This window comes from Barbus barbus, assembly GCF_936440315.1.
Source record: "Barbus barbus genome assembly, chromosome: 15".
NCBI classification, from domain to species: domain Eukaryota; kingdom Metazoa; phylum Chordata; class Actinopteri; order Cypriniformes; family Cyprinidae; genus Barbus; species Barbus barbus.
In genome coordinates this window covers 7,044,094-7,069,684 of record NC_136743.1, presented here as the reverse complement: position 1 = coordinate 7,069,684, position 25,591 = coordinate 7,044,094, and the positions used below count along the sequence as shown (strand labels likewise).

Here is a 25,591-nt window from a genome sequence, read left to right as displayed (position 1 = left end):
AAATCACTGCTTTGATTATATCCTGCATCCTTGTTCCTGCAACCATCCCACTGATACATGAGAGCTTATTAATGTAAAGTTTCACTTCTGTTTTTGATCACAGACAATTGGATTACTGAGAAACCGTATGGGCAGATACAGGTGTGTCTCTGAAAAGATGCAAATAAATGACCTGCGTTTAAGCTCCGTTTCACTTCAAGATACACATTCACAAGTTGCATTTTAAGGTATTAAAGGATCTGATAATGGCCATAAAGGAATTGACATTTGTGGTGTGTTTTTGGACCGTCTGCATTGCTGGGCATGAATTCTTCTCATCAACAGGTTATTATATTCAATTTGTTATTAGTTTTTTTTTTTTTTTTATTGTTATAGTGTCCCATCCATATATCTCTAACTAAAGTTGTCATAAGTTGACTATGTATACATTTGTCTTTTTTAATTACCCTTTTTCATCATACCTCTAATAATGTAAAAATTAATGATGTAAATGTATTAATACATAACAAATGCTCCATGAGAGTTAAGTGTAGATTGTTTTATAGATCAAATTGCACAGCTTTTTAAGAAGAACAACAACCTTCTGATGACCTTCAGTCAGTGCATTGCTGCTGAAGAAAGTGATGTGGAGATGAAGAGGTGAAAATATTTTCATTATTACCTATACCGTTAATCTACAAGATGTGTTTTCAGAACAAAGATTATGCTATTAAGTATTTTTTAACACTACAACTTTCGATGAACCCCTGTCTTCAATCCAGTGTTCTTCAGAAACTTCTGTTTTTATACTCTGACCCTGAGGACCCTGAAGAAATAATGAGAGACCCTGTGGCAGCTTACAAACTCCTCATACGACTGAGAAATCATTTGCTACCTATTATAGAATACATCCAACCGAGTCTTCAGTGTAAACCGTATCACGATGAGTTGAAGACAAAGATCCCACAGCGGGAGGACTTGGATGGTGCAGCTTCAGGACTGATCAGACTGCAAGAGATCTACAGACTCTACCCAGAAGACATCACAAATGGTGAAATATTTGCAGATGCAGTTTCACAGAGAGATTTTCACTTTTTATTTCTTTCAAAAATCAGCTTCAATCTGTTTTGATTTCACAGAAACGTCTCTAAACGCAGATGAAGCTTACCATGTGGGGCTGGTTGCTTATGACGAGGGCAAATTCCAACATGCTTTTCTCTGGTTTCTGTATAGTCTGAATACTGTAACATCAAGCACTATGAATGAACTGCTTTACTACCTTAGTTTCTCAGCCTATTATTTTGGCAGCCTACCTCAAACCTACTTCAGCCAGCAGCCTCCAAATCTGCAGGGTGAGCTCATGGTGTCCCGAAGTTTAATACTAACATTGTTATATTTGTGTTTGACAGACAGTTTTATCAAATTGTTGTGATTCAAGACAAGCATTTTTTGCCTCAGATCCAACGAATGAAAGAGTCAAACTTGAGCTGAACAGACTCTTTCGCTTCCTGAGAACTTCAAACCCTGACATATTCACACTGAACACCGAGTCAAGCAACTATGAGAAACTGTGCAGAGGAGAGATTGATGAGAGGGTAAGTGCAACGTCTCGAATTTAAATCTGTATTTAAAATGAAATTACAAACAGTCAATGCAAATATTTGTGTGTTGATTGGATGTTATTATATTTGATAAAATCAGACCTCCCAGAGGCAGAGGGCTCTGTCCTGTAGGTACAGCACAGGTGGAGGAAACCCCAGACTGATGTATGCACCAGTGAAAGAGGAAGTGGAGTGGGACGAGCCTCGTATCATCAGATATCATGACATTATTTCAGACCGAGAGATAGAGATCCTGAAGAATATCTCCAGACCTCAAGTGAATATCTAACACACACATAAAGTAACACTAACATATTTAATTGTTGTTGTAATTATTGTCAGTATGTTTAAAATATTGTATTATTATTGTTGATGTTTTTAATGTTCTATGGTCTGACTCCGAACGCATTACAAAATACTCTAATACTACTGAGGAAGAGTTGTTACATTCTCTTAGTTCCTCAGCCTATCATTTTGGCCGCCTACCTGTGGCAATCTAATCAATATCAATATCTTTAAATGTAAACTTAAAATGTACTATTTTAAATGTCTTTTGTAGAGAATTGTGGGCTCCCCACACATGGAATGGCCCTTTTTTGGTCCATTTGAGGTTCACATAGAAATGTTTCAGTGTTTTTGTGTGGCAGAGCTTGACTGGCATACACAAAGCCCAGACCTGAACCCCACGGAACACCTTTGAGAGAAACTGGAGCCCATTCAAAATCAGTGCCTGTCTCACTGATGCTCTTGTGTCTGAATGGGAGCAAAACTCTCCATAGCCATGTTCCAGAATCTAGAGGAAGACCTTTCCACAAAAGTGGAAGCTGTTGCTAATGCTAATGATTTTTAAATTAAATGGCATTTGGGTATTCACATAGTTTTGGCAATGTACACTACATAATTTTGTATTTGATTGTTTATTCCTTTTTGTGACCTAGCTTTCTAGATCGGAGGTTTTGCAAGATGGACTGGGTGCAGTCTCACAACACCGTGTTTCTCAAAGGTTTAATAAATATTTTGTAAGATCTCTTTGTTAAAGGGATCATTCACCCAAAATGAAAATGGTCATAACCTGACAATGTTAAGTAAATTTATTTTTCTTTGAGTACCAAATAAATTTTGGTCACACACTTATGCAGTGAAAAATCATCCCTGTATTTTCAGTGTTTCTCTAAAAGATTCCCCTGTGGATGCTCGTGTCAGTCAGAGGATTGCAGACGCTACTGGACTCTCCGTGGAAACCGCTGAACCACTGCATGTAAGTCATGTTACGAGAACGAAATATGATCATGCACAGGCAGTGTATGTCTTTACTGACAGCTGCGTTTTGCTTGGTCATACTTTGCACATTACCTAATAAATAAACAAGCAAAGAAAGCAGCCTTAAACTGTTAAGGTAACATCAGTTTGCTAAGCTTTCTGCTTGTCTGTTGCCAAGGAGTGACATACAAGAAGCTTTTAATTTATATTCACCTAAATTATTGCACTTGAGTTCTTATTAAACATGTATTTTGTGAAATAATAGTGTTAACATTTAATTTCACCTGGAAATTTCCAATTCATTAGTGATGCATGAGTGATGCAACAATTTTCCAGGTTCAGAATTATGGGATTGGTGGCAGATATGAACGACATTATGATGCATTGGTAAGTTCACTTTACTGGAATACAGGCTTTTTTTTTTTTTTCTTTTTTATGGATTTTATTTATTTGAATGGTGGAGTTGGATTTATGAGTAATTATTGAATAAATCAAGCATATAGCCTTAGTTCTGGCAGGTCACGTTAGTCAAGCTCACATCAGCTGACTCTCAGCTGGTCCCATTCTACCTATAGGAACATGACACCTATCTAAGCATCTCTCTCTATCTCTCTATATATATAATATTACCCTCCTCCATCTCCTCCTCTGTCAGTCAGGATCCAGCCTTCTGATTCTCTTTTTAATCAGACAAATTTAAAAATGTGTACATAAAGTTACTGAACTTTAACAGATCTGCAATACTCTTGTTGGTTCTGTTCTGTTTACCCTGGGGGGGTTATCTCTGCTCTCCCTGCTCTCATCCATGCTAGGATGCATGGTTGCGCAGGGAGTTCTTGTCCAGAACAATCCAAACTATATGCTAATTGTCAATTATCTTTGACGATAGTGGTCCTGACAAAAATAAAGTAATTATTAAATCTACTCCTAAATTTAAATGTCAACTAGACACTGGAGGATAGAGCAGGCTTTTTTTCAGGCAATTTTTTTTTTTTAGTTAGTCTTTTGTTCCTTTTAAAAATGTATTTATTCCTGTTAATACATGGACTTGTATCAAATAACTTTGAAAATAACTCCTATAATAATGCCAACTTACTGTGTGTGCAAAACAAGGATGTGAGTAACATGTCTCACTGGAAACACATATAATTGGACAGCCACTGTAACTCTTCTGCTACAACTTGTTAGCAACATGCATTTTTAAATCACACATTTTTTCTTTCAAAATTTACATTTGAGGTTTAATTATAATTTATGAGGTACAATTAACAAAATGTGAAGTCTCTTCCAGCAATACATACTCGGAGGTATCAGGTATCTTTGGGGAAGCAATTGCTCGCAAATTCAATTGCAGGTTTTTTAAAGTACAAATTTAACATCTGCGTCCTCTGTCATTGAGATTGGATTACATGTTGACCAATCAAATAACTCCAAACTAACTTAATGTTTGACTTCACAGAAAACATGGAATGACAGGATTGCAACATTCCTACTTTATGTAAGCCTCTATTTGCCTCAGTGGTCTTTCACACCATTTCTATAGCTATTAATATTACCTGTGTGAAACAATCCTTATAAATGAGGTTCTCTTGCTGTAGATGAGTGATGTGGAGATGGGGGGCGCCACTGTGTTCCCTAAAGTTGGAGTTGCAGTGCAGCCAAAAAAGGTAAACCCTTAATTCTTTCATACACTGACCAAAATTATAAACGCAACACTTTTGTTTTTGCCCCCATTTTTCATGGGCTGAACTCAAAGATCTAAGACTTTTTCTATGTACACAAAAGGCCTATTTCGCTCAAATATTGTTCACAAATCTGTCTAAATCTGTGTTCGTGAGCCCTTCTCCTTTGCCGAGATAATCCGTCCACCTCACACGTGTGGCATATCAAGATGCTGATTAGACAGCATGATTATTGCACAGGTGTGCCTTAGGCTGGCCACAATAAACGGCAACTCTAAAATGTGCAGTTTTATCACACAGCACAATGCCACAGATGTTGCAAGTTTTGAGGGAGCGTGCAATTGGCATGCTGACTGCAGGACTGTCCACCAGAGCTGTTGCCCGTGAATTGAATGTTAATTTTTCTACCATAAGCCGTCTCCAAAGGCGTGTCAGAGAATTTGGCAATACATCCAACCGGCCTCGCAACCGCAGACCACGTGTAACCACACCAGCCCAGGACCTCCACATCCAGCATCTTCACCTCCAAGATCGTCTGAGACCAGCCACTCGGATAGCTGCTGCAACAATCGGTTTGCATAACCAAAGAATTTCTGCACAAACTGTTAGAAACCGTCTCAGGGAAGCTCATCTGCATGCTCGTCGTCCTCATCGGGGTCTCGACCTGACTGCAGTTCGTCGTCGTAACCGACTTGAGTGGGCAAATGCTCACATTCGGTGGCGTCTGGCACTTTGGAGAGGTGTTCTCTTCACGGATGAATCTCGGTTTTCACGGTACAGGGCAGATGGCAGACAGCGTGTATGGCGTTGTGTGGGTGAGCACTGAGCAGTTTGCTGATGTCAACTTTGTGGATCGAGTGCCCCATGGTGCCGGTGGGGTTATGGTATGGGCAGGCATATGTTATGGAGAAGGAACACAGGTGCATTTTATTGATGGCATTTTGAATGCACAGAGATACTGTGACTAGATCCTGAGGCCCATTGTTGTGCCATTCATCCACGACCATCACCTCATTTTGCAGCATGATAATACACGGCCCCATGTTGCAAGGATCTGTACACAATTCCTGGAAGCTGAAAACATCCCAGTTCTTGCATGGCCAGCATACTCACCAGACATGTCACCCATTGAGCATGGATTATCTCGGCAAAGGAGAAGGGCTCACTAACACAGATTTAGACAGAATTGTGAACAATATTTGAGAGAAATAGGCCTTTTGTGTACATTTTTACGTAGTCTTAGATCTTTTGAGTTCAGCTCATGAAAAATGGGGGCAAAAACAAGTGTTGTTTTATAATTTTGGTCAGTGTATATGATGCGTATTAGAATAATTTAAGAAATTCATCCATCAAATGTTTTTTTTAAGGGTTCAGCCGTGTTTTGGTACAACCTCCGCAAGAATGGAAATGTTGATTTGTACACAGAGCATGCTGGATGCCCTGTGTTAAGGGGAAACAAATGGGGTAGGTTTTTAAAAAACTTGGGATACTTTTTCATTGTGTATTTCAATAATGTACACAAATAAATCTATGTTAATATGACACAATTTTACTTCAGTTTCATATGACATTGAGCTATTTTTTTTTTTTTCTGGTGTCTTTTCAGTGGCTAATAAATGGATCCATGAGTATGGACAGGAGTTCAGGAGACCCTGTTCTTTGTCATACTGGGAGTGAATGGCACTGAGACCATGGAGAATTCATATGAACCGTATCTGTTAAACTGTTTATTATGTGTCATACTAGTTTTTAGATCAAAGTAGAATTTATTACTGTCTGTAAATGTTAATAATAATTGTAATATACCATTAAAAAAATTCAATGGATCAAAATAAAGTTTCAGCAAGATTTCAATTGATAATAACATTGAGTAGATCAATCAGCAGCCAGTAAGTAGATATTCCTGTAAACAAGATCCTGTGTGTGTGTGTGTGTGTGTGTGTGTGTCTTGCCCTGAAAAACAAGGCTGTCAACATACTTCACTGTCTTCATACATGCACATGACCACATGACCACTTCAGTCTATATACGATAACTACAAATATGTATAACCACATCTAATAGAAACTGTAATCATCATGACTAATCATTATTAACCTTGGGCTCAGTAACACACAGAAAATACAATAATTGAATCATTCATTTTACTTTTAGTTTTTGCATTAGTCATAAGTCAGATTTACGTGTTATGCATGTGTGACTGTTGACGCAGCATCCTGCAGCAATACAACAAAAAGGACACTATGCCAGATAAGTTTGACCAGTTGTTAGGCAACATTAGAACAGACCTTGATAATACAATAGTTTACAATATGTCTCTCCATTTCTATCATGATTATAGCGTCTGTGATCCAATTGTGAAACACGAGATTATATTGTTAGCGAAGTAATTAATTACAAAAGTATATTGTGATGTCATCACTGTCATGTGATTTTTGACCTTTGTTGATAGTTTTTCTGTTTGCCGTTGTCCTTGCGTTTCACTTTTGATTAATTTGTTTCGTTTTTGTCTTAGTTACTATTATGCCCTTTTTGTTTACATAGTTACTAATTTGTTAACTGATTAGAAAATGTGTTTTTATAGCCCTCAGTTTTCATTTGTAGTTTGTTCTTGTCTGCGCTATGTTGATTTGCAGTGGTTGTTATTAGATTGTGGAGACTTTCTCTAGTGTTCCTAGGCCTCTATGCTTCTTTGTTCCCACAGTCAGCCTGCCGACACGTGAGCGCTCACTCTAATTTAAAGTTTCGCTTTTGTTTTTTATCAGATGGTAGGAATACTGAGAAACCATAACGTAGGCAGATACAGGTGTGTCTCTGAAAAGATGCAAATAAGTGGTCTGTATTTAAGCTCAATTTCACTTCAAGGTACACATACAGAAGTTGAGTTTTGAGATACTGAAGGTTTGATAATGGCTATAAAGGAACTGACATTTGTGGTGTGTTATTTGACTGTCTGTACTGCTGGGCATGAATTCTTCTCATCAACAGGTAATTAATTAATTCAACATCAATTAATTATAGTTATTCCTTTTTTAATTGTTATTAATTTAGTGTTATAGTGTTTTGTCTACTAATGTATATACACTGTTGCCAATTAATTTGGATGTATTAATCTGAGACTTTTCACCAAAATAATTTTATTAATGAGACTTTTCACCAAAATAATTGAACAAAGAGTAAAACACAGTTTTGCCATATTTGATGCACTCATAAAAATATTATAGTTACTTTTGTAGTTTTTAACTTTTTTTAAATTCCATTATTGACTAATATTAACTTTATCATGGTTTCTTAATTAGCCTTTTTCATATATATCTAATGAAAAAAAAATACATTAATTAAATGCTCTTTGACATTTAAATGCAGATTGTTTTATACTATAGATCAAATTGTGCAGCTTGTTGAAAAGAAGAAAGATCTTCTGAAAGGCTTCAGTCAGTACATTGATGCTGAAGAAAAGAATGTAGAGATAATGAAGAGGTGAAAACACTTTCATTGTTCCCTATATGTACAGTACCATTAAACTCCAATATTAAAAAAAACCATATATGGTGTTAGGATTATGAAATTCTTTTTAACGATACAACTGATGAACCCATGTCATCAATCCAGTGTTCTTCTGAAACTTCTGCTTTCAAACTCCGACCCTGTGGACCCTGAGGAAATCATGAGAGACCCTGTGGCAGCTTACAAACTCCTCAGACAACTGAGAAATGAATTCATAAATATTGTAAAACACATTGAGCTGAGTTTTTATCAGTGTAACGAGTATCAGTATGAGTTGGAGTTCCTAGAGATCCCACAGCCAGAGGACTTGGATGGTGCAGCTTCAGGACTGATCAGACTGCAAGAGATCTACAAATTCTACCCAGAAGACATCATGAAGGGTGAACTGTCTGCGGTTTTGCACCAATGCAGTTTCACTAAGAGAGTTTTACTTTTTTCCCTTTCAAAAATCAGCTTTGATCTGTTTTGATTTCACAGAAATGTCATTAAGTGCAGATGAAGCTTACCATGTGGGGCTGGTCGCTTATAAGGAGGACAAATTCCAGCATGCCTTTCTCTGGTTTGAGTACAGTCTTGAAACATTAACAGAATACTCGGCCATTACTGAGGAAGAGTTGTTACAGTCTCTTATTTCTTCAGCCTATCATTTTGGCAGCCTACCTGTGGCAATCTACTATAACAACCAGCTTCTAAATATTGGTGAGGCCATGGTGACCTTAAGTTAAAATTGATAATAGTAATAATAATAATAATTTTATATTTTAAGCCAGATATAGAAATCTATGATTCATAAACATTTGCCTCAGATCCAACTAATGAAGTCAGAGCTCAGCTGAACAGACTCCTTCGCTCCCAGAGATCTTCAAACGCAGACATATTCACACTCAACACAGAGTCAAGTAACTCCTACGAGGCACTGTGCAGAGGAGAGATTGATGAGAGGGCAAGTGCAACGTCTCAAATTTAAATCAGTATTTGACATTAAATTAAGAAAGTCAATGTGAAGCTTTATTGATTGGATGTTTATTATATTTGATCAAATCAGACCTCCCAGAGGCAGAGGGCTCTGTCCTGTAGGTACAGCACAGGTGGAGGAAACCCCAGACTGATGTATGCACCAGTGAAAGAGGAAGTGGAGTGGGACGAGCCTCGCATCATCAGATATCATGACATTATTTCAGACCGAGAGATAGACATCCTGAAGAATATCTCCAGACCTCTAGTGAATATCTAACACTCGAAAACTATATTTAATTACAGTTATTATTGTCAGTGTAAATAGTATCATATTTCTTGTTGATACTGTTAAATTGTGCTATTCAATGGGCATAATGACGGTTTAATCATTTGGCAAAAATATGTGCACATTCCTATAAAATGATCAGGTTTGGCCCCATGGTTCTAGTGGAAACAAATTTCAGTGCTTTGGCGTCTAATGAGAGAATTGTGTGCTTTCAACTTCTTGAAGGTTCATAAAGAAATAATTTACTGAGTCTGGTGCACAGACCTGAACCCTATTGAAAATCTTCGGCAAGACTGTTCAACAAGCATATACTGTATTTGTGTCATTCAGGTAACCATGTATGTTTGGTTGTATGGTATATTTATATTTAATGTTTAATTACTTGTGGTCTAGCTTTCTAGGTCTCAGACTGGAGGGGGCACAATCTCAGACATCCGTGTTTCTCAAAGGTTTGAGAAATTTGAAAGATCATCCAAAAATATAACATTCAATTTTAAAGAAATAATTCAGTCATTATTCATATGCTATATTATCCATCCATTATACCCATCATATATATTTATATAAATATATACATTCATTTATACAACTTGCATTTCCAGCTTACATTTACAATTAGATTTTATATAAATTATCAATAGTCTAGAATAAAAAATGCTGTAAAAGTAGTCTACATTTGTTAGTTAATGTGCATTTCTTAGTGTACATTGTTAATTCATGATACTAATGCTAAAACATTGAACCTTATTGTAAAGTGCTACTGAAAACGGCTTTTTTTCCCAGTGTTTTTCTTAAAGAGGATGAGAATGTTGCTCGTATCAGTCAGATGATTGCAGACATCACAGGCCTAAGAACCAGTAAATCATCTGAAAATCTACATGTACGGTCACCTGTTCATGCACAGGCAACATATTTTCTTTACTGTTTAACAATATTTTGCACACAAAATAATTAAACTTCAAGCGGGTCTACCCTTCTATAACATTTACCAAAGCTTACATAGGGCTGATATATTATTTATTTTTTTATATTTTTTTAAGAATTATTTTATAAAATGTTATAATTATTTTTTACGTATTTTTAATTATCCATTTTATATTTGCTTTTCAATAAATTACACATGTTTTTTTCCCCCTTTGAAATATAATGGTGTAATTATTTTCCAGGTTCAGAATTATGGGATTGGTGGCAGATATGAACCACATTATGATGCAGAGGTAAGATTACCGTAGTAAAATACAGTCATGACTTAAATTTATATCAGTCAAACCTGGAAATCACCATGGATTCCCTCAGGAATTTCTTCATGGTGTTGGATTTATGAAAACAAAATCAGTCCAAGATCCATTAAGAAAATATTTGTAAGAGTGAATGTGCACAAAAAGGTCACAAATAAAATATGCTTTAATCACAAACATTGTTGTTGGTCATGAATCAAAAGATCCGTACATTATGTATTATTTAGTCTATCCATGCTTCAATAACACAGTCTAATATGTTCCGCTCTCTTCAAGTGTATTACATCAATTGACTTAATTCATTAATAGCTCTATTCTGTGAATGATTGATTACATATTATGTGAATCACTGAAAGATTGAATCATTGCAAGCTAATTAAGAATGCTTGAACTTACAGGATGATGAGAATGAAAGGATTGCTACATTCTTAATTTACGTAAGTGTTGCTTGGTCATTAGTCCAAATGGCTTTATAAACATTATAGGCCTACATTATAAGATTATCTAGCTATTCATAGGCTATTACCTGAGTTGTACTATGAGCAATAAATCATGTCCTGTGCCTGTAGATGAGTGATGTGGAGATAGGGGGTGCCACTGTGTTCCCTGAAGTTGGAGTTGCATTGAAACCAAAAAAGGTAAACCCTCAAATCACTGATATTATTGTGTGTGTGTGTGTGTGTGTGCGTGTGCGTGTGTGTGTATACACTGTATATATATATATATATATATATATATATATATATAGTATATTAGAATAATTTAAGTAAAGCATCCATGCTCTGCTATTTAAGGGTTCAGCCGTGTTTTGGTACAACCTCCGCAAGAATGGAAATGTGGATTTGAATACAGAGCATGCTGGATGCCCTGTGTTAAGGGGAAACAAATGGGGTAGGTTTTTAAAAAACTTGGATTACTCTATTACTGTGTATCTTCTATAATGTAAATATAAGTAATATGACTAAATTTCATTTCAGTTTCATATCTCTTACAACCACACATTAGAACAGAACTGTTAGAACTGTTATATATATATATTTGTTGTCTTTTCAGTGGCTAATAAATGGATCTATGAGTATGGACAGGAGTTCAGGAGACCCTGTTCTTTGTCATACTGGGAGTGAATGACACTGAGACCATGGAGAATTCATATGAACTGTATCTGTACTATAGAAGTATCTATCTGTTATATTTATTGTATCGTATAAATTTAGAGTAGAATAGAGTAAGTGTGTCTCTAAGAACGTTTAATGTCTTGGAAATCTTCATGTAGCCTTAGACTTTCTAATATAATAAAACTATTTGTTATCTATAGCTTTTGTGAGAGCTCTGTTGACTTTGCCATTTCAACTTCAGTACATGCATGGGCTAAATGGCTAAATGTATATATGTGTAACAGCCCAAGCTAATTCTGTTTTTAATAGAGTTTCTAAAGGCTTAATTGTGTTTTGAAGACCATACCATAAAAATAAGTGATGAAAAACAGCAATGTTGAATAGGGGTTGAATAATTATGGCATAGCTGTGTTATTAAAAATCCTATAACTCAAAAATATTACATTATATTGACATGATCACTTTTAATATGCCAGTAAACTATTGTAGATGCATTTTGTTTTTTTTATAAAATCCTGTATCTTCAGAAAAACTTGTAATTGTAAAGTACTGCAGTCTCTGGGGTGACCATCTTTATTTAACAATGTGTTATTAGACAGACACTTCATATTTCTTGACAACTAAAATGTTTTGCAGATAAATTACTTTTCAAATTATTCACACACATTTTATTGTCTCTTTCAGTTAATAGTGCCAGATATAAATGCTTTGCTCTCAACCTGCCAATAAACATTTATGAACTTACAACAAAAATGTGATAATTATAATAAATCCAGCAATAGTACTAAAAGTTCTAATGTATGGTATCAGGAAATATTTTTTTCTTCTTGATTTTCATGGTTTTTGTCTTGTGGTCCACTTTTAATCCTCTCTTGTAATCCCATGATTCTGTTGAGAGGCCACTCTGTGCTGCTTTTGACAGGCCAGTTTAAAGTTTGTGTGAACTGAAGGGCGGCGTTCACTGGTGACAGACGGGAGAGCTCTGATAGGTTAGTCCCTGAAGGAGGCGGGCCAGAAAAGTAGGGAAACTGCCTTTGGATTGGATGTGTCTGGGGAAAGGGGAGGGGTTTGGGGAAGCTGTATGGCAGGAAAAGGGGATGAGAAATTGACTGCACAGCTGTCCAAAGACAACATGCACACACAAACAAACATGCACACAGAGAAAAAATAGTGTCAATGTTAAGAACGGAATCCAATTTTCAGTGCTGCTCAAATGACATCTCAAATAAGCAATACTTCATTGTTCAGAGGTCAGTAATGATACTCTTACCCGTGTCGATAGAAGGCTGGTAGAATGAAAGCTGAGAAGGAAAGACAGAGAAAGGGATATATAACAATTATCCTATAATATACTCAAATTTGCAGCTATGCAATAAAACATTAAAAACACGTACACACCTGTGGGCAGGTTGGAAGACTTGGGTAATTCACTAAAATTAGTTTACTGAAGTTAAACTTGTAGGTGAAACGTTTTCCTTTGGTCTTGTGCAAAATTCGCTTATTATAATAATACCTGACAAAAAAAACAAGTATGTCAAAGGTATTAGTCAACTGATAAAATATCATAAAATGTATGCATTTGTGTGTTTCTATATTTTCGTATGTATGAAAGTCTGAATTAGAATAAAATGCATATGACATTACAGGAATATACAGTCATGGCCAAAAATATCGGCACCCTTGGTAAATATGATCAAAGAAGGCTGTGAAAATTTATCTGCATTGTTAATCCTTTTGATATTTTATTTTAAAAAATTCACAAAAATCTAACCTTTCATTGGATAATAAGAATTTAAAATGGGGGGAAATCTCATTATGGAATAAATGTTTTTCTCAAATACACGTTGGACACAATTATTCGCACCCTTAGAAATTCTTATGAGTAAAATATCTCTGAAGTATATTCCCATTCATATTCACAATTTTGAGCACGTGGCTTTAAGAAAAGAGCTAGAGCAGTGAAAATTCCCCAGTGCAAGTGTCTGAGAGTGCAATTGTCTAAGAGTGCAAGTCTGAGAGTGCAAGTGCAAGTCTGCAGCCAGACCCTTCCCTTTTTAGCAGCAAACACTCAAGATGGGTTTGGTGAACACAGGGATAAAAAGTAGGCTACCCCATGTGTACAATGAAATATAATGCTGTAGTTTTGATGTTGTGGGCCTATATTTCTGCTGGAGGTCCTGGACATCTTGTTTAGACATACGGCATCACTGATTCTATCAAATACCAACAGTTAAAAAATGAATAAGTGACTGACTCTGTTAGAAATCTTATAATGGGCCATGTTTGGATCTTCCAACCGTACAATAATCCAAACACAAACCTCAAAAACAACACAAAAATGGGTCATTGAGCACAAAACCAAGCTTCTGCTGGCCATTCCAGTCCTCTGACCTGAACCCTGTAGAACATGAGTGAGGTGAACTGAAGAGAAGAAGCACCGTCATGGAGCTGTGAATCTAAAGGGTCTGGAGAGATTCTGGATGAAGGAATGGTCTCTGATCTCTTGTCAGGTGTTCTCTAACCTCATCAGGCATTATAGAAGAAATTTTAGAGCTGCTAAACTGGCAAATGGAGGTTTCAAAAAGTATTGAATAAAAGGGTGCCGTTATTGTGGCCAATGAGTATTAGAGAAAAACATTTATTTTATAATTACATTTCCTCCCATTTTAAATTCTTATTATCCAATGAAAGGTTAGATTTTTGTGAATTTTTTTAATAAAAGATCAAAAGGTTTAACAATGCAGATTAATTTTCACAGCCTTCTTTGATCATATTTACCAAGGGTGCCAATATTTTGTATATATATATTATAACATAACATTTATTAATAATAATTTAATCAGCTTTTCTATGTGTTTTTTAAATCTATAAATCTGGGGAGAAGTGTGACTGTCATGTAAATTTACAATACTATAATATATTATTCTTTAAATGATATATCTCAATATATAATTGTGCATATGATTGTCGGTGCATGTACCGCAAAGCTCTGCTGAGTTTGTCGTAATTCATGTGCGGCTTGCCCTTCCTCTCCCCCCACAGTTTAGCCAATCTCTCTGGGTCTCTGATCACAAACTCTCCCCATTCGCTGCCCCACGTGATCGCTCCGCCTTCGCCACGCCCCAGCAGCTCCAGCAGGAAGTGCCATAACTGCACCTGCCGCGAGCCTGGAGACCACGCTGGTTTATAAGCCCAGTCAGGGAACAGCACTGCTGACGGAAACAAGAACGCAAACGTATTTAGCGCTGCTTGAAAGATAGAAACAGTAACTAGAAACAAACCACTTCCAGTCCAGTTAAGGTTTCGAACTGTATATTTTTCCCCGCACACCATGTACAAGGATGTTTCTGGACATTCAATATCACTTTCTTGCACTCTGCCAGCCAAAATAAACAGTTAAGAATCGTATGCTGTTCACCAAAAAAACGATAATGGGATGTCCTTCAGTTTTAAAGTAACGTTAGGCTGTAATTTGGCGAATAGCATAGTCTATCCTTTCAAAAGACATGCGTTTTCTGTCATGACTGTAACGGATTAAGTCGGTAGTTAAATTTAGTAAATTTGTTTCGTGCCCAAACTAGATTTGTGTCTTATAATGCATACTTTTTGCTTTGGCGCATTTCTCAGCAGGTGTTTCTAGGTGAAATGATGGAGCAAGTCATATTTCTAGGCTAAAGTTAGAAACAATGCAGTTATGAAATTAAATATATAGGCTAAAATTAGCATCGACAAACTGTTGTGTTTAACAATCAACTGTACATTGCATGCTCACACACACACACACATTCACTTACTTCTGCTCCTGTAAATCGAGGGAAAAGGACCCAGAGAGAAATTACAATTACACTCCATCTGTAAAATAGTAATATCTTCATTATCTTCCTCATAATCAGCATAATCTTTATTCCCTGAGCTCAATTAAATTGTTGCATAAAAATAAGAAGCAATTCGATTGTTTGGAATCCAGTTACTTCCAGTAGACTCAGTACTTCCAGTAGTATCAGTTCTTGACACTGCAGGACTTTTTCGTGAGTTTGGCTTAATATTGTAGAAAATTAAATTATAAACCTATGAGCATCTTTTTGAAAAAATAATAATTTTGAGAATGAGATTTGTTACATCAAATGCCTCAAAACTTAGGCTACATTCACTTGATCGTCCGTTCCGTTTTTAAATGAATTATAAAAAATTTGGTTTATTAGACATTGAAAGTTCTTTCTTTAAAACATTACCATACTTTAAAACAAAAAACATCATATAAAATCACTAAATAAGCACTTATATAAAAAAATGAAAAGAGGAAAATCTTTAAAAAAAATTTTTTTAAATTTTAATTTGATTAAATCAACTTATCAATCATTAATAATTTCAACCAACAAATACTGCACTAAAACTGAAACGCCTAAATGGGAGCTACAGGCCTAAATAATCAAGTAAGATCCTGTTAAAGAGAGCTGTTACCTGTTCAGTGGAGATGCTCTTTTCTGGAGGAATGATCAGAAGAAAGACACCTGTAACCCTTTACTCTCTATTTATCTTCACCTCTATCCCTTTCTCGCATTTACTGTATTACCTTCATCCCTGATCTCTCCTTCTCTCTCCCTCTCTCTCCCAATCCAAACTGACATAGGTGAAATCCAAGCTTTCCTTTTTGAGGAGGATGTTTTGTATTGGATGTGATTTTGCCTGGTTTAACACACAAGGAGAAAGAGAGAGAGAGATATCTAACATTAAGCTTATTTATGTAAAAAAAACTATATTATAACTATAAATTACTTGGTGTTGTATAGTACATTATAACCATCTAAAAATGCATATGTAGAATAAAATAAAATAAAGAGTTACTTGTTTTATTGTTACATTTAACATTCACACATAAAATATAATACATAAAATAAGATAAAAAATATAATATAATATTTAACATTTAAGTTTTAGAGAAAGGCCCTAAATGTTTATTATATTCTTCTCTCATCAAAACAAAAACACATCTTCGTACAATTTATTACAAATTAACACATAATTATTTTATCCAAATACTTCAACAATAAAATTGCATTCAAATTGTTTTCAGTTTCTCTGAGAATCTGGTAAAACATGGAACTCAAACTAAAGCAGCATTTTTACTAAAGGTGAAATAAACTTCGAATTAACAGATGAAAGAGTGATTTCATATCTCTCACACACACACACTGCAGTGTGACAGGTGACACCGGAGGCTTTTAATTCCAGTGTACACACAAATTCTGGTCCAGACAGACATCAATAATTCATGCTGTTAATTGAGTTGAATGTTATGCTTTTAGCTGTAGGACTGTAGGTCATGAGACCTCTGACATTATGGGTACAGTGAAGTTATATACAAAATCACAAAAATTTTTTTTTTTTTTTTTTAATCTACAAATTCTTTGCATCGTCCATCACTCTAATTTAGCATTTTCGAATTTCACTAACAGCTAGTTTTCTCACATCTGAACCATGTGTGTGTGTGTGGGGGGGGGGGGGGCATAGGCAGTGTCGTCATAAACCACCTTTATATTGTAATACCTCTGTCATACTCATTATACAAATTTGTGTCCTCATAAACCACATAAACACACACACATTTGAATACTTTTATTTGTCTTTTAGATCCAAATAAAAGTATTCAAATGTGTGTGTGTGTGTTTATGTGGTTTATGAGGACACAAATTTGTATAATGACATGGGTATGACAGAGGTATTACAATATGAAGGTGGTTTATGAGGACACTGCCTATGTCCCTGTAATTCAAAAGGCTTAAAAAACATACTAAATGGTGTTTTTTTGAAAATGTAAAAATGCACAAAGTCTCCTGTGAGGGCTAAGTTTAGGTGTAGGGTTGGTGCAGGGCAATAGCACACACAGTTTGTTCAGTATAAAAAGCATTATGCCTATGGAGAGTCCCCATAAACCACAAAAACCAACATGTGTGTGTGTGTGTGTGAGGATTAGATGGTCTAAATGAATTGTTTGTTTTAAAGTGGACAGTGCAAAAGCTACTTATACCCCTTCCTCATCAGTTCATCTTATCTTTTCATTCTCATCTCCTCTCCCTTCTCATCCTTTCTTCCCAGATCTCCCTCTCTATCCTTCTTACAGCTGCTTATTGCTGTTCACGCTGAGAGCAGAGAGGAGGAGATTTGCAGATCTGATAGTGTGAGTGTATGCACTTAACAGCCGTGACATAGACTCTGTGTGTGTGTGTGTGTGTGTGCATAAGGTCACAGGGCTCATCTTTAAGGATGAATCCTGTTATACGTTAGGAGGATAAAAGGCTCTTGTGTGTTTGTGCAAACTCAGTAATCTCAGATCGGGTTGATTCCTTTGGGAACTCACTCTCTCCCCTGAGACACAACAGAGAAAAAGAGAGGTTCCTATCACTGAACTAAATATTTGTTTATAATTAAGCTTTATTTTCATTTACATATTTTAATAGTAAATGCTTTTATTAGAATTAATTTATATTTTCTTAGTGATTAAGTTTATTGGACTATTTTATGTATTCTATTTTATGCGCAATAACGAAATTTAATATTACATCATTTAATTCATTATTATATATTTATATATTACATATATTTAATGCATATATTTTATATCACTTTTGACTGCAAATGCATTGGCTTATTGTTTTAAAGCATATTAGATTAGATTAGAATTTAAACAAATTAATCTGCCTTGGCACTGTTTCTTATCATTTAACATTTGATGTATTATTGGAATAAAGTGTAATTTTCATTTTTATCCTTTCAACTTGTTTTATTTTATATTAATTATTTTGAAATGCAATGGCAATACACATAATTTTTTAAAAACAGTTTTCACAATTACAAAGAAAGCCATAAAAAACATTAAACGTTTTTTAGTAGAAAATGTTTTTTATATATATTGTTTTTATTTACAGCTTTGCAAAATTAGTGTAGTTTTAGTAATTTAGTAAGAGTATTTTTTATCTTTTACCTTAGTTATTAATTAAAAATTGATGTTACTTATTTCCTCCCTTAGTTTTGCATTATTATATTATTTTTTCTTAATTATTTCTGCATTATTTATTCACATTTACAATTAATTGTAGAGATGTTTGTCAGTTTTTGTACACTTTAAATTAAATAAATGTTAATTTATTAATATTACCTGTTTTCCTCCATTTACATCAATATTTTTACTTTTTATTACTTATTTTGCACCATTTTTCACTATTCAGTTATGCCAATAAAACAAGAGAAAGTTAAAAAGCTCTTAATTCAAAAACAACAACTAATTACTATTTTTAATTCATTTTCATGACTTCCTTTTTCAGAGAATATATGTCATCTTCCTGCATGGATATCTCTTCAGAATACTTTAATTTAATTTGCTGTTTAAATAGTTTCTTAACAACTTGACTATTGACAATTTTATTTTATAATAGTTATCTTGGACCATTTTTCATTATGCACACCTAAGCCATATTCTCTTTGTAGTTTTTCTTATGTCACTTAATCACTTGAACTTGAACTAAACATAACTAGAATTAGCACAAGAGAGGGGACATATACAACCTTGTATGCTTATTTTGAATCAGGTCTGTTTCACAGAGGTCTCATTCTCAGATCTCTGCTTGCAGACGTTTTTGTGGTCAATCTCGGACTCACCTCCAGAAGACTGAAACTTCTCTCTATCTGTGTGTGTCCCCAGATCTCTGCTCTTTCTCTTCCATTACTGCTGACAAATCTATCTCTCTGCCTGGCTCAGGGGAGTTGTGGTTTCTAAAAGGTTTCTGTATGTTTCCCATGCCTCTATCAGTCTGTGTCGAGGAAAATAATATATCCGCCCGAAACAAGAGCCCAATGGCCAGAGACATTGAGAGGAGGAATGCCAAAACAACTGCAGCAAGTGAATCGCACACAAACCTTCACAAAAACGAGACGCAGCACAAGTGTTTTCACTGTTTTATAACTTCATCATCATTTTAATTATGTGTAATCTTAATCTCATGTGTAAACAAATTCAGAGGAGACCTCCATCATTGGCCTTCTGCTCTATATAAATAACATCCTGACCTCTTGTTTGGGATTGCAGACCTGACATTTTCTCTCATGGACAGAATGCAGACTCTGATTCTGAATTCCAGATTTGCAGTTAGGACCATATGAAGTTAGCATATTTATGAGGAATATAATGCAAGAACATTGGTGATCAGCAATGAGAACATCTCAGTTGTGTTTTCCTATCTTTACAAACACAAACCCACACAGACTCTGAATTCTGACAGAGAAAAACCATCTTCGAAGCTAGAATCCAAATCTAGTGTCTGATTAATCTCATTACTATCACTTAATCAGGGTTCGAACACAATCAAACTTACAGTACTTGAAAATGACTATTAATTTCACATGAACATGAGAAGAAAGCTACAAGACCCTTTTGATAAAGTCAATGAAACTCAGCTGATCTTCATCACTTTTTTTCTGCTTTCCGAAGGTACTTGTAGCTGTAATCTCAATATTCGTTCCAGTCAAAACATTATCAGTAGTGATTTTGCAAATTAAATAAAAACATAAAAAAAAGGAATCACAGCGTGTTAGAGCTACAGTGCAACTGTTCAGTCATTCATGAAATAAACAAATATTTACAAACAAAATTCACAATTATAAAAAAATACTGTTTTTAACATTCACAACTAAAGAAAGAGGGAGAAAGAGTGTGTTGGAGCGCACTTGAAAAATCAGTTACACAATGGTTCTGCGCATTTGTTAATCATGTTCTGGTCCAAATGATTTGGATTAGCAGTGTTTGTACAAAGAAACAGGCAATGTGACAAAACATAAAGGTATGTTTGTGGTTTTGTAACACCCTCTAGTGGAGATCAACCTGTACTTCCTCTCTTAGTTAGGCTTCTGATCTTATTTGGACACTAGAGAGGCAGTTAATGTTGTGTTGAAGGTTTGAACACGGTTGAATTTGTGTCTTTCTTGTATTGTAGCGTAGTTCGTTTAAGATGTGTGTTTGCGAGTATGAGTATGTGTGTAAATGGTTAAAACTGAGGGAGCATTTGGAATCATAACTTCACCTTTGCATGTAACCATGAGTAACAAGTCAGTTCATATTCACGGATGAAAACACATCCAAAGAAAGCTTCCGAATAAAAATAAGTTTAAAACACTAATCTTCTTTGCCATAATAGCTTTTTTTTCACGTGTTTCTCAAGCCTGGATTTTACTTTAACCCTTCACAATCAAGCTTTAAGAGTTAACCATGATTCTCTCTAGCTCTTTTCCTGTGGACTTTATTTTTTCCCTCCACCCCTAATCTCAGCACCCCCCCCTCTCTCTCTCTATGTGAGGTTGTGGAGAGGTTGGCTGACCCTCATGCAGCTCCAGTAAAGTGCCCTGGCCAGCGTCAACACCACCAGCAACAACACCGCCGCCCAGGAGGCATAAATACCCCCATACACACGTGCCTGGGACCACGTCCCTGCCTAGAGACAAACACAGACAGATTTTTAAGAACATATTACAAAAATTAAGTTAAACTGGTAACACTTTACAACAAAGTTTAAACCCCAGGCATCACCAAAAATGTTTAAACAGTTGTTATAGTGATGAGCAGTGGACAAATAGGTAATTACATGGGTGACAATAAACAACAGCGGATTTAAAGTTAATGATTTGAACTATTATGTTAAATCATACATTTGGGACTCTAGTACACATCTAATAAAAAACAACAGAAATGCTTCAGATTAAGTGACGTGTCAATTGTGTAGTCAAAGAATAAAATACAAAAAAAAAAAAAACATACATATGGTTAATAAATATACTAAAGTGCACACTCACAATCAGACCTGCAGCTGCGATGCTAAATAGCAAGCACAGCAGGTAACACCACAGACTCCGCCTCCTCGGATATCTCTGGCCAATTGAAGATCTGAAGGAACCAATCAGAGGAATAGTAGGCTTAATGCAATGGAACATGCAAAAGGTATTGTGTGAAATTTCTCCAGCACTAGCATCAGAACACAGCATTCCAAAAATAATGACAGTTCATTGTTTTTTTTCCTGAAATAAGGTCTGTGGCTAACTCGAGTATCAAGGTATTTTTTTTATGTTTTGTTATTCTATGACATAAAATACATCAGTAATACTGCCTTGAGATTTTTTATTTTTTTTTGTCTTTTGTCTTGAAAAAGGCAGTTGCTAACAAGTGGCTAAATACCACTACAGATGATGTCTGGGACATTAAATGTCTTCGCTCTCATCTACTGAGGTCTGCTTTCACAACCTCATTGTGTTTATAATGGCGATCTTAAAAACCATTCTATCACCAACTCTCAGGGGAAAAAGTTTTTTTTTAAATAAAGGTTGAAAGAGCTGAATAATAGTATAATATTTGAAGACATTGAAGTCGTGTGACCATGGTGTAGCTCATGGCCTATGTTTAGCTTTTTATTTTGGCAACTGTATTTAGGCTTCAGATTCCTAAAGACTGTGCTAATTATGTAAGAATAATGTGGGTCACAGAGTTTATTTTTGCAATAATCCAAAATCCAATGGAAAATCCTACTTGGTTTTTGTTGAGGGAACCAAGGTGATGCTAACTTCTGGGCCAGCCTACAAAAATATGTCATCACTGCAGTGCTCTATTGGTTGGAGAAACAGTTAGTCCCGCCCCAAACTCATGCCATTGGCTGAGCCTATGTTGCTTTGTCTGTATGCTCAAACAAACAGAGCAATGTTTTGACAAGAGCCATAGATATGAGGGAATCAGTCAACGAACAGCTTAATAGGGTATAAGCTAGGACAGGATGTTAAAATGTTAAGGGACATTCATCAACATCAAAAAAATTACAGCCAGTAAAAGGCAGCAATTGCATTTCAGAAGCTAAAGCTGTGTATAGGGGGGTGCTGACAGAGAGACTAAATGTTTGCCATCATTTGCCATCTAATAAAAGAGTTTGATTTATTTGGTACATGCGAAATGTGTCATGAATGTTGGCTGAGAAATACTCACACTTTTCTGCAATGGGGGCATCGAGCCAGCGTCCTGTCAGTAAATTCGGTCCACTGAAATGTTGAGAAAGTGGTTAAGGAGCTAATGTGAGTCAGCAGCATAAATAAAACAAGAATAAATAGCCATCTGATATTCGACTTGGTGTAGAACCTGAGCCGAGTGATTCGGTCAAGATGTCACGGCAGCGGATAATGATACAGTGTGATGTTGCTGTATTATGTGTGCATGTACCAGGAAAGTGTTACTGCAGTGTCCGCAGGAAACTCTAGCTCCAGCAGGTTGTGGTTCTGGACTGGCAGGACCCGGATGGACTGGCCCCAAATTTATGATCCTCTTACTAGCCAAGACAAGCAGACAAACACATTTAATTCTTTACATACACAATCCTGACAAGATGACGTTTAGTAGTGTCAAAGATTTCATTTGTTTTAAATTTAACTTGGTCTCTTTCTGTTCTCTCTCTCTTACCAATAAGGCCGAGGGCAGGCGATCCTTTGGGATGTGACCTTGCAGATGAGAAGACAGTTACAAGGACACCGCACATATTTCTTCCCTGCAGGGGCATTCTTTATGGGCTGGAGAGAATGAAGGTTAATGAAAAAAACAGAAAGGAGGAGAGTGAGACAGAAAAGAGACCGAATTAATTCTGGTTACCCAAAAATGAAAGTTTGTGTGTATATACACTACTGTTCACAATTAAATACAGTCTTGGTGAGCATAAGAGACTGACCCCAAACTTTTGAATGGTTGCTGACAAAAGCCCATAAACCATCAACCCCATTACATTTATCTAAAACAATTACTCAATTTGTGCATATTCTTGGCATTGATAAAACTCTATTGTTTACATGACCCATAACTGTATTTTGAATTGAATCAATAGCTGTAGCATGCAAACAAGCAACAAGTCAAGTCAAGTCAACAAGTCAAAACTTCAGAATTTTACAATAGTTCAAAAGTTGACAACTTAACTAATTAATCCGTCCTGAGTTTTTAAATCATGTATAAAATGTGCATGTGCTCTGTCCTAACTCACTGTAGCTTCATTGCAGACTCCACACTTGACCACATGTTGGTGAATTTTGCCCTCGACGCTGATAAGCGACTGGCACACCCTACAGCTGATAACTGGAGCACTGCCACTCTCAGGAGACGTCAGGGGGGAATACGGTGGAGGGTTCTCACTCAGCAACACAGGGGGTTGAGTCGAGCTCGGGAACGGAGGAAAACCTAAAAAGGAAGAGATTGCCATTGCAGATTTTGATAAACATTCATGCAAGTTTTACTTCGCCAAAAGTCAGGATAAAATTAAAATTCATCCCATCTATTATCAAAATGCGTGTTAGAGATCTTATTGTGAACGATTTATCCATGTGAGTGTCTTTTTTACGATCACAACTTCGGTGCTGTAAATGTTTCCTTTATACAGTACATCCACAATTTCGGAATAACAGCACTAGTACTATCAGTTTAGCAAAGATACTGGAAATATTGGCTCATAAAATGTTTCAGTTCTGAAAGTTTAAACTGAACACTGAAACTTTGTGAAGGTGAAACTGTTCTCTGTCACCCAGGCCATTAGGATTAACAAGAAAATCAGATTTGGTCTCGAGATCTGCTGAAAGGAGCTTTATAAGGAGACTGCTGGAATGCGCCTAGTAAATCACGTACATGTTTCCCTATAATTGTGGGGGCCACATTTTTGAAAATGTGCTCACAAATACAGTAGAACATGTTAAACCGATTTGTGAGAATATTTGAAAGCTCCCAAAATCAAGTCATAATCTCCGTATAAAACCCAATGTCAGATAAAACTTAAATATTGTTATGATCAAATTTGATCAGCATCACCACATCAGTTAAAAATCGCCACCCCAACATCATCAGCACGCCCTTTAGTAACTTTATATTGGCCCCGCCCCCTCTGCGCAATGATTGGTTGTGGTCTCCTCAGGCAATAATTTCAGGCTTTCTGAATGGTCCGAGGATGTGTTAATCATCCGTGTTTGGGTGTAGCTGGAGTTGGCGGATACGGCAGATTACTGTAAATGTGGGCATTGAACCCCCTTGTACAGTCGTCCTCAGTCATATGACTAGTTTAAGAAAATACTGCCATGTTATTATTATAATTTGTCGCGGGAAGGCCAATAACAGAACAGCTAACAGACCTCAACAACACTGAACAGTGATGTTCATTCATTCATTAGCTGCGTAACAGCCTCTCTGATGCATTATATGCGGAGCTCCACTGTGATCCGCCAGAAAACCATCCGCTCAGGTCCTGCCTCCATCATCACCTCCAGCATGCAAAATAAAGCACGAATAACCGCACAGAAACTGTACCGAACCTAGATTGTAGTAAATGCACTGGTGTGTGTGCTCGCTAATGTTACTCACTCTGCGGTTTGTTGGGAGCACCGTGTGGAGCCGCTCCGGGAGACACACCACTGCCCAAAGCTCCATCGCCGAGATCCGAGAGCAACGGGGACCGCTCGCCGTCCGCCATACCGAGAGCGAGGCGAGAGCTTGTATTGTTGTGCTACCGGAGAGAGTGTGTAGAGCCCGCCTGCGTCACGCGTACGTCCGCTGCTGTGGCAACGCGTGTGCGCATCCGTGCGCTCGGGGGGCGTATTGCACGATGCCCATGAGCAATAACGCACGACACGCTGTTTATTGTCACTTACAGCCATTTCTAAGATCACTGTATACACAAGAGGTGTCTTCTCACAAATGTGTGCAGGCAGACTGAAGCACATTCTTGCTTTAAAATGCCTATAGTAAACACCAGTATCAAAGCATTTATCTGTTCTTTTAGGCTGCTCATTAGAAGAATGTGATCAAATAAAACAGTGCAGTAGTGAATATAAAGATTTTCGTCTTTGCCTGTGATTAGTGAGGCAGTGTAGTCAGGGACTGCTTTGAGGATTTACCCTGGAAAGAATGACATTAAAT

General features: G+C 36.4%; 3 protein-coding genes across 4 annotated transcripts; 2 read left to right on the top strand and 1 right to left on the bottom strand.

The window, feature by feature from the left end:
* Positions 1-245: 245 nt before the first annotated feature.
* On the top strand, positions 246-6,347 carry LOC306880953 (prolyl 4-hydroxylase subunit alpha-1-like; the record flags this gene model as incomplete). The annotated part of the gene is made up of 12 exons (XM_079434753.1): positions 246-324; positions 884-1,030; positions 1,119-1,331; positions 1,438-1,574; positions 1,681-1,857; positions 2,519-2,612; positions 2,720-2,838; positions 3,177-3,227; positions 4,300-4,338; positions 4,439-4,507; positions 5,890-5,986; positions 6,129-6,347. The coding sequence occupies 12 exons, from the start codon at positions 246-248 to the stop codon at positions 6,197-6,199; spliced, it is 1,293 nt and encodes a 430-aa protein (XP_079290879.1). The 3' UTR covers positions 6,200-6,347.
* Positions 6,348-7,431: 1,084 nt separating this feature from the next.
* On the top strand, positions 7,432-12,370 carry LOC306880952 (prolyl 4-hydroxylase subunit alpha-1-like; the record flags this gene model as incomplete). The annotated part of the gene is made up of 11 exons (XM_079434752.1): positions 7,432-7,510; positions 7,906-8,002; positions 8,135-8,409; positions 8,507-8,728; positions 8,836-8,972; positions 9,075-9,251; positions 10,439-10,489; positions 10,909-10,947; positions 11,080-11,148; positions 11,305-11,401; positions 11,564-12,370. 11 exons carry the CDS (start codon positions 7,432-7,434, stop codon positions 11,632-11,634), a joined length of 1,314 nt encoding a protein of 437 aa, XP_079290878.1. The 3' UTR covers positions 11,635-12,370.
* Positions 12,371-19,565: 7,195 nt separating this feature from the next.
* On the bottom strand, positions 19,566-25,272 carry LOC306881689 (type I phosphatidylinositol 4,5-bisphosphate 4-phosphatase-A-like). 2 transcript variants are annotated; one of them, XM_079435901.1, is made up of 8 exons: positions 25,037-25,272; positions 23,676-23,869; positions 23,108-23,214; positions 22,871-22,976; positions 22,640-22,692; positions 22,193-22,239; positions 21,466-21,556; positions 19,573-21,107 (listed from the first exon to the last, which is right to left on the bottom strand). In XM_079435901.1, exons 1-7 carry the CDS (start codon positions 25,143-25,145, stop codon positions 21,468-21,470), a joined length of 705 nt encoding a protein of 234 aa, XP_079292027.1. In that variant the 5' UTR covers positions 25,146-25,272; the 3' UTR covers positions 19,573-21,107; positions 21,466-21,467. The 2 variants fall into 2 exon arrangements, with proteins under 2 accessions (XP_079292026.1, XP_079292027.1); XM_079435900.1 differs by lacking the exon at positions 22,193-22,239 and having other exon boundaries at positions 19,566-21,107.
* Positions 25,273-25,591: the final 319 nt, after the last annotated feature.